Genomic DNA, 9,704 nt, shown 5'->3' with positions numbered 1-9,704 from the left:
ATATTTTGTGGTTTTCACTCACTTTTTTTAAATTTATGAATGAAATTCAAAGTGTCCAGGACAAATGATCAATGTCAGTTTACTTGAGAGGCAATTTAGACTTAATGATTTAATTTGTACAGGAGCTTTAAAATTTCAGTAAATGCAAAGAAAATTCTCTTACTCCTAATCTGTTCATTTTAAGGCTTTGCAGACTCCACAAACAGGTTTATAATACAGAGATGATGTTACAACTCTGTAATGTAATACACATCTTTAGCATCCATTATTCTAATTAATTTAAGCACTCTATCAGATTTACTGTGACACTGTTAAATTTGTTGTTTTGCCTGCTGATTTCCAAGAGCAGCAGTTGAAGCTCCACAGTTTTACTTTTTATTCAGTAACACTTTTGTGAATGCACTTAAATGAAACGGAGCAGGTAGTCGTTAGTGGCAATCTCGGAGACATCAATTATGCTAATGATCAACTCACAAACATGCACCTCCTCCAATGAACTAGTGAAATTCTTGGAATAAAGTCTGAACACCATTTAATTAAACTGAGAACAGCTATTAGCGACTAATGATTCCAACCAACCAATCAACCTGAAATCTCAGATCGTTAACTGGTTTTAATGCACTTAGACAGACATATGAGGTAAATCAGTACAAGAAAGCAAATGTCATGTACTGACAAACATTGCCAGAATCAAAGGGATCATGTCTAAACCAGACTTGGAAAGACTCCTCCATGCATTTATCTCCAGCAGGTTAGATTACTGTAATGGCCTGTTCACAGGGCTCTCAAAACGAGCTGTAAGGCAGCTGCAGTACATTCAGAACGCTGCTGCTCAGGTCCTGACTTAGAACCAGGAAGTACAACCACATTACTCCTGTTCTCAGATCTCTGCACTGGCTTCCTGTCGCTCAGAGAATAGACTTTAAATCAGCACTGCTTGTGTAGTCTCTTCGTGGCTCAGCACCACAGTACATCTCTGACATGTTGGTGCCATATGAAGCATCTCGGACTATGAGAACATCAGGGACAGGCCTCCTGCTCATGCCCAGAGTCAGGAAAAAACATGAAGAAGCAACGTTTCAGTTTTATGCAGCTAAAATCTGGAATAGTCTTCCTGATGATGTTAGACAAGCCTCATCTCTGACATGTTTAAGTCCAAACTAAAAACATTTCTTTTTAGCGCAGCATATGACAACTGAAGGTGTTTTATCTAAAGTATTTTATCTGCACTCATTCTACTTTAGTTTTATTTCAATTTAATCTTCTATACTATTTGCTTTTACTGTTTTTTTTTTACTTTTGTCTTTTATTTCTGTAAAGCACTTTGAATTACTCTGTGCTATACAAATAAACTTGCCTTGCCATTAGAAAGACGACCACTGGACGAGTGCTGCAGTGGCTGTTTATTAGTGACACCAGAGAATCAGTGCTACTGTATCTTTAAGTTGAAACTGGCTGTAGTCAAATAATCTAATATATATTTACAAAACACTTTCTCCCATTGTACAATTTGTCTGACACTACTCTGTGCAATCAAATTGACATTAAGATTCATATCAGACCAGAGACCACATAGTGGGTAACCTGAGTTTAAGTGGGTCAGCTCTTCACTACAAGTCTCTGCAAAACATCCTCTTCCATTTCCTCACTGCACTGAATCACCTGCTCTCTCACACACTTAAAATGCACAAGTAATTGGGGAAGGGTTTCTTTTCAGCTCCTAAGCATAAAGACAGCAAAGATACAGTGAAGGCAGAGAGGATAAAAGAGTAGGTTTGTTTGTGTGTACAGCTCTACGATAATACACCTCCAGACTGTTGTGTGAACAGCGCTACAAAGAAAAACAGTGGTGGGCAGAAAGCTCCTGGAGGATGCTGAGATCCAGCAGTGGGTGGGTTCAGACAAATATGCCTGTCTTTCTATGAGTATTCACCCTGTGTTTTGAAAGCTGCAGCTATACATTCTGTGCCTGTGTGCAACAGTAACAAATGGCAGACAATGAAATTCATTTGTGTATACAATGAAAATGCACACAAATCAACAAGCTGCACCAATCTCGCTCACAAAACCATGACATTAATCAAACAAACCAAACATGCAATCAAGATTTTATCAAATGTTTTATTAGAAAATATTTTACAAGTAAAGCCAAAAATAAACAAACCAGGTAAATTAGGAGAGCTGAGGGAGAGACTTTAGGTTTGCAGTTTCCTGAGGTTGTCAATAATTATTCAGCTTGCTCAAACCCACAGTGCAAAAAATAAACAGCACTGTAGTTCCAAATATGTCTAATGTTTGCTGTGTATTTCAGTCAAACTATAATATTCTGATCTCCTAATGTAACATCTACTGTCTCTACACTGAGCAGGTTTACATGCGGGATTACCAATTCTCTGACACATACAGACTATTTACTGGATGAATGTTTCATTTCTTTAAACCATGAAAACAAGTAAATAAGGAGTATTTGTATGCATGTAAACATCCTCAGTGACTGAAGTTACAATATGATATGGAAAAATATACCCTAGCTCAAGTTCATATCAGTCCAAGATGAGAACCACAGGGGTTTCACTGTTCTCGTATGTAAGAACATACTGTTTTTGAGGGTGAGCGTGTGTGAGAACAAGAAAGAGGGAGTGTGATTAGAAGCTGTCTACGAGGTCCATGATCCTCTTCCGCTCAGCTTCTTTGAACTCGTCACTCTTCCCATCTCCAATGCTCTCTGCGTACTCTGCAGAAGACAAAGAAAAGTTGGTTGATTAGTTGGGCTTGACAGCACAGGCGTGGCTGTTTCACTTTTGAGGTTACTGAGAAAATCCGTGGAGCCAGAAATTCACATGATCGATCTTCCCGAACGGAAGATAAACGTGGGCAGGAAGATAATACATGGTTTAACAATCTGACACGTTTTATTTAAAGCACAACAGCTACAAGAGCTTCAGTTACTTAAGCATTAGTAAGTAGTAAGCAGGAGTACAAGGTGAGCACACAAAGGTTATTCAGAAATAAAGCAGTGTTAAAGCAGCAGCAAAGGGCTGCAACTAATGACTATTTTGATGAGTAATTATAGTTATTTTATTAGTTATCAATTTTTATGTCAGAAAAAAAAAGCATTACAATTTTCTAAAGATGATATTTGCATTTGGACATTTTTGTCCACAATAAATCGTCTGTCTAAAGATATTGAACAGACAATTCTTTGAAACGGAGAAAAGCAGCAAATTCTCACATTTGAGAATCTGTAACAAGCACATTTCTGTTGAAAATGGCTTGACTGATTTATAATCAAAAATGTACTTTTAATCAGTTCTATTATATTTTGCCACACCAGCGCCTGAGTTAGAAATTTTGGTAATTACTCCTCTGTCCCCCATATAAAATACTAAATAATTCCCATGTCCTCTGGCTGTGAACAGTAATTGGTCCAGGTGTATTGTGTAGTGCTCATACTTCATTGTGTGCTTTTGAGCATTTTCTTCATTTCTGCCTCCCACACAAGGCCTTCGAGACCATCCGTTGGTCGATTTGTGAGTCTAATGTGCAGAAAGAGAGAGAAGCATCTGCCGCAGCCCCAATGGAGTCTGGGCATTCGCTTTGTCTCTCAGCCAGCCTCTGAGGCAGGGATTACACATTAAACCCAGGGATGTCAAGACAAAAAGATGAAAAAGACTACTTTTCTCTAGGAGACATTGCAGAGGGAATAAAATGAATGAGGGGGGTGGGTTCCTGACAAAAGCCTACAGGGTTTCAAAGCACAAAACATGGCTGTCAAAGACACCAAGGTTTTGTTTTACAATGTTATAGCTTGCTTTAATTTCTCTACTACTGCTGTAAGCATGTCAACATTTCCTCATCAGATTCCACAAATTATCTTTAAAGGTGCTCATCTGAGCATATGCACCTTAAATGCCTAACCAACAATCTTTATACAGTCGAGGAGATTAGTCCAGACATTCTCCAAAGGGTCATAGTCCTAAATCTGGGAAATGGGGTCAGTGGACATAGGAAAAAAAGAAGGTAAAAAGGTTGCCAACTACAGGTGTAATCTTAAACTATGCACTGTATGTAAACACTTAACCAATCTTATCAAATAAATATATAAATGAAAACCTAATAGTCAACAGCAAAAAAATAAAAAGTACAGTAGTTCTCTCTGACATGTCAAAGGAAAAAAACAGGTACAGAAAGCACTGCAGCATGACAGACGATTAAAGGAATAAATGAGATAGATAATTATTTAAGATGTATTTGAGGTCTAGGAAAAGCAGACCAATGTGTGTTTGAACAACCTTTTAGTTCAGGTCATAAGACACAGTGTGATACAGTAAATCTGGAGCACAGTGGTCAATCCATCATGGGTGGCCAATCCATCATTGGTATTCTGAGTAAAGTTGTAAAAGTAGCCCCACACCTACTCTCCAATAGTGTGGGGGTGTAGGACCATGGCACAGAGATGTGCAGCATTAAAACAGCCTTGTATGGTATCACCAAGGTTTTAAATGAGGTGTGGGATGTTGCTCAACTAAAAAAGGCACAGTTCTTAGTTTGACTAAGAAAAGCAGGCAAGGATAGAGAGATAGAGATAGAGAGAGAGATAGAGAGAGAGAGAGAGAGAGAGAGAGAGAGAGACAAAAACATGAAAACCCAAAGCCTCTTTCACTATATGCCCGTCATTGTCCCTGCATGTCTATGTGTGCGTGTGTATCTATGTCTATAAATGGCAGTGCAGTCGGCCACACAGACAGAAAGGTCACAGATTCAGTGACTCTTCAACTCTGCAGAACCTTTTCTTTGGCATGCTGGTACTCTCTCCTTTCTGTCACCACGGCAACACGGCAGAGGACAATGCAGTACTGAGCATCGCCATTACTCAGGTCAGTGACTGGGACTGATCTGCCATGAGTACAAGGAGAATCATTTTCAGGAGTCTCTGTAACAGCAGCCAGGGATAGGGAGCAGAGGTGCCTAGGTCTGATGCCTATTTCAAATATGTCTCTAAAATACAATAATCGAAGAAAACATGTCATACAAACTAGTTCTATTGCAATGGCTCTAGGACAAAGGAGAAGAAAAGACAATCAGAAAGCGCATTTCACGTCACCTGAATCTCCTCTAATCTATTTCTGTTCTTGTCATATAGTTTTTCAGAAGTTTATTTGGAATACCTAAAATAATAGATACAATGCTGTCATTTTCAATCAATCTGAGGACAAACCTTTCACAGCCGAAACATTATTTTAGCCTACTAAAGAGAGCCAATGGACGTCTCTTGACGTGATTATGTGTAACCACCTGTGGCATAACTGACCTGAACTTTAAGTGGGAAACTTCAGCACAGATTTTCATAACATTAGTGAAATCAGTGTTTTTCCATCCAGTGTGCTAAGCCTTCCTTGTACAGGGCTGCTTCTCATTCAGCAAGCTAAAACCATTAAGGTTAGGACATCAGAGCGAACGACACACTCTGCATGTGCTTAACCTTTTTCTGCAGTTTCACATTGACCGAGTGGACCACTTAAAATGGGAGAGGGTGCTACAATATAGCCTAATGGAAAGTGTGAGGGCAAACAGTACACACACACACACGCGCACACAGACTTTAAGATACACGGAAACGCCAGCACCATGCATACACACATCCTAAACACAATGTACTTTAAGACGCATTAATAAACATCAAGTACATACATGTACAATAATGTGTGTAAACATATGGACATAAATACTATATGCAAACTGAATCACAAACATGTACACACTCTCATACATTTTCTTTCAAAGTTATGTTAAGCACAAGAAAGCAAGTGAGGACATGTACGCACACTTAAATATGTATACACAGAAATGGTTAATATGCACGCACAATCAAAACATCATGTTAGTAAGCAAAACTGCATCATGGAAACTACCCGGACAAGCAGGGCAAACAGGTACGCAAATATGCAGATGAAAACAACAGCAACACCCTGGCACATTCAGAAACATATTCCACCCCCCCCCACAAAACACACACACACACACACACACGGAGGACTGGAGAATTGCCATGCTTGCTGGCACTGCCTTGTGTGACGGATGGCTCTATCTACAGTGCTACATGCCACCAAGAGCCAAAGGGAGAGTGAACAGAGCCTCGTCCTCAAGCTTTAGCCGACAATGATACAGGATGGATGGATGTCAAACTGGGAAGAAAGCAACACACCTGCTAGGTCTTTGAAAACCAGCACAAAACAAATACAACAGGACAGGAAATCTTTGGGACAAAGATACAAGAATGAATGACAGACAGACCATCTCTGCTCTACTCTCAATGACAAGATGATTGAATTCTAATACACATTTGTGTGAATCTTGTTTTTACAGCTATATCTAGGTAAATGGAAAAAGCAGACTGATAAATTCAAGACTGATAAATGAAAGAAATACAGTAAAATAGCTTTGTTTTAACAGTAACTGCATGTAAATTCATTTCCTGTGGCCATCGAACTTCTGGTGAGCTAAAATAATGATGGACTGGAAACAACAGGTGCACTATCGTTGCCACAGTCCCTCACTATCATGTACATTATCAATTAGCAATATTATGTGCAATATCACCTGTCACTATGTTCAATGCTACATCAGGTTCTGGCTTTGTTATTCTCAAGGGTACTGGTTGTTGTGTTCTACCTCCCACTCAGTTGTACATTTTATGTCTTGCACATTGCACATTTTTTTAATTTATTATGTTACTTTATAACTTCTTATATTTCATTAATTTCTTTGCTCTTGGAGCAGCAGTCTCTGGCAAAAGAATTTCCTCTGGGATTAATAACTTCATAAGTCTCATTACCTTAAACATAAAATTACATTAAAGTAGCATGACTTTAATGAGACAGGCCTTTATTTGAGACAATCCATTAAAAAAAAATAGATGGTGATATTTCTAATTTGTCCCATTACAAAAGTATATTCTTATCATATTTTAGTGAGAAGTCAAGTTAATTTCCTCACAATTCCTCTCTATGTTTTACACTAGAAGCCCCCAGAAGGGTACTGGGAAGCATAAGTTTCAGTAACTGCAGAACATCACAGAGAAACCAGGAGAAGTGAAACAGTAAGTGAGAACAAAGTTAAAAACCAAAATTCAGAGCAACAGAGTGAATAGTATGACTGAAATTACACTAGATACTGTAACAATAAAGACATGAATTAGGATGGATTTAACAGTACATGTAGTTGTTATTTATGTATATCACATTCATAAGACTGCTTTTCTGTTTGGTACTAAAACTGGCCAGATCAAGTGCGTATTTTATTTGAGAAATAACTGTAAAGAAAGAAAATAAATCGACTCACCTCTCATGATGTGGCGCACTAGTTTGACAGAGCCTCCTCTAAGGTTGAGAATTTGATGGACCCTCTGCTGCAGCTAAATGCAGAACAAAAAAAGAAGATTAGGAACATACTGTAGCTTTAAGGTCAAACAGAGCTTAATTACCAACACCCACTCAGGGGCTTAAAGCTTTGATCACAATTATATCAAAAAAACTTTTTATTCTCTAAAAGTGTGAAAACTGTAACTATATTGTGGATATTGTATAGATTTTTCCACTTTTCAAAAATCAATAGCCACATGTAGTTAGTTTATATTTTAGTATAATAATTACCTGATAATTTAGCTTTAATGAGTGGCATCACTATCACCTGTGATAATAAATTAACTGATAAATTACTATGTATGAATTTTTCCAAAAAAACAGCATGAAATCAGCAGGGTTAAACTGCAGCTACTTAAACTGCAGCTATCAAGACTGTATGTTCAATCTGAAACATAAAAGGTGAGTGACACAGATTAGCAGTGAAGTGACTGTCAATTTGCTGCAGCACCCATAAAAACCATCTAACGGCTATCTGCTTTTATAGCTCATCTGATCAGATGTCCTAACAACAGTTAATTTGACAGAGAACTAATTTGGCTAGAGTCTCTGTGTGTTTGAGTACCTGTGAGATCCCTGAGTTGCTGATCTCCACCATAATGTAGCAGATCAACTGCAGGACGAATAGGCCAGCATCCAGGCGGCGAAGATAGAACTCATCCTCCATGCTGTCATCCAGAATCTCCCCACGACGAACCATCTCCTGCACACACACATTCAGAAAGACACAACATGCTCATAAAAAATATCCGCTGCACACTCAAACACAGAAAATCACACACACAAGTTTAATTTAGGTGTTGTTTTTCAGCCTTTTCCACAAATCCATTTTCTCCATTGACCACACAAACAAATCAATTGTTTCATGGCTAAGCTGAAATAAGGGTGGGGGCTCACACACACATACACACTCTTGCATAGTTATCCATCTTAACAACTCTGTCAGTATGCCAATAACACAGTGCTGCCAATACGCACACAGCCCACATTAATCACCATTAGAGATTAAGAAGCATACCTCTGGGGATAGGGGTGTCTAGAGTGAGAGTCATTAGAGTGGGACAAAACACAGACATTGTGTAAAGTGTTGAGCTGTCACACAGTTTTGCATGAATTAAAAGATGGGTGTATATCTATATTCTGTTTACACATAAGTTACTGTACTGAGAGAAGCAGATAATGATGCTCACTGTTAAAATATTCACTTTTTAATTTAGACCCATATCAAATTTGACTATTTGCACACCCTAAACTCAACTATCTCATTAAAGATGCAGGGTAAAAGACATAGTATGAGTAGTGCAAAGTGATTTATGCCAAAGGATAGTAAAGTTTTATTAAAAGTCAGAAATTATTTTGGCCAAAAAAGATGAAAATGTGTCTTTGCACTAATGACTTCTATTAGAATCAAATGAAGGCCTGATGCATTTAGTTAGTAACCATTATTGAACTGTCCACACAAATATTTAACAGATTTTATAGAGCATTTCAAACATAAACTATGGGATTAACATTTCCCAATATAGTTCCCCTGGTCAGGTTTATTCATGCATCAAATACTTAGTGAAAACTTCAAACTACATACTGCAAAATATAATAGTTCCTACATTTACTTCATTTATTTTATACACTCATCACTTAATCAGTATCTGTTTTACTGTAATAAAGGATGGCCATACACAAAAAGGAACTACTGTATGTGTCCGTAAATCAAGAAAAAGGGCAACTTTTCAAACCATTCCTAATGAAAATAAATCGCTTTCAGCATCAAGCTAAAGGGTAGCACACATCTTCATCCCAAAGATTTCATCTCAAGGAAAAAAAAAAACCTATTATACAATGTCAGCTGTAGCTTAAGGTCCAAAATAATGCAGATAATTAAAACAAGATCCTTTAATAAAGCCATTCAATATCAGGCATTTGTCTATTTGTCTCTTCTGTGTGTTCTGGGCCTAGAACTGCATTTATTACAAACGCACTGTAAAATAGTTCCAATACTTAAAAAAACGTAACTAACTTTAAACACAGCTATGTGAATGTAAACTGTGCTTCCTCTCCTTCCTGTAGGAAAAAAAAAATTATCTCAGTTTCCAGGACTACACAGCTCATTATTTGGAGACAGTACAGTGGCTTGTGGCAAAGTAACACAAATCTCACAATCCAATTTCAGCAAGGATACAAAACAAAGGATGTAGGCCTAAATCCCAAATAGATAGGACACAATACATACTGTACATGTGACCCATGGGGAAGACTGAAAAAACAGCATGCACATACACCCAA

General features: G+C 37.9%; 1 protein-coding gene across 1 annotated transcript in view; it reads right to left on the bottom strand.

Annotated features, from left to right (window-relative positions):
- Positions 1-2,101: 2,101 nt before the first annotated feature.
- The window catches only part of ctnnbl1 (catenin, beta like 1), a 47,097-nt gene continuing 39,494 nt past the window's right edge, over positions 2,102-9,704 (bottom strand). Inside the window, exons 14-16 of the mRNA XM_026333021.2 lie at positions 7,987-8,124; positions 7,342-7,414; positions 2,102-2,734 (exon numbers count right to left, since the gene is read on the bottom strand). Of these exons, the coding sequence (XP_026188806.1) occupies positions 2,646-2,734; positions 7,342-7,414; positions 7,987-8,124 (300 nt within the window). The 3' untranslated portion in view covers positions 2,102-2,645. The remainder of the gene's footprint in view (positions 2,735-7,341; positions 7,415-7,986; positions 8,125-9,704) is intronic.

The sequence above is a fragment of the Mastacembelus armatus genome, chromosome 7, assembly GCF_900324485.2.
Source record: "Mastacembelus armatus chromosome 7, fMasArm1.2, whole genome shotgun sequence".
NCBI lineage: Eukaryota > Metazoa > Chordata > Actinopteri > Synbranchiformes > Mastacembelidae > Mastacembelus > Mastacembelus armatus.
The sequence above is the reverse complement of the archived record's forward strand: the minus strand, read 5'-3'. Positions and strand labels throughout refer to the sequence as shown.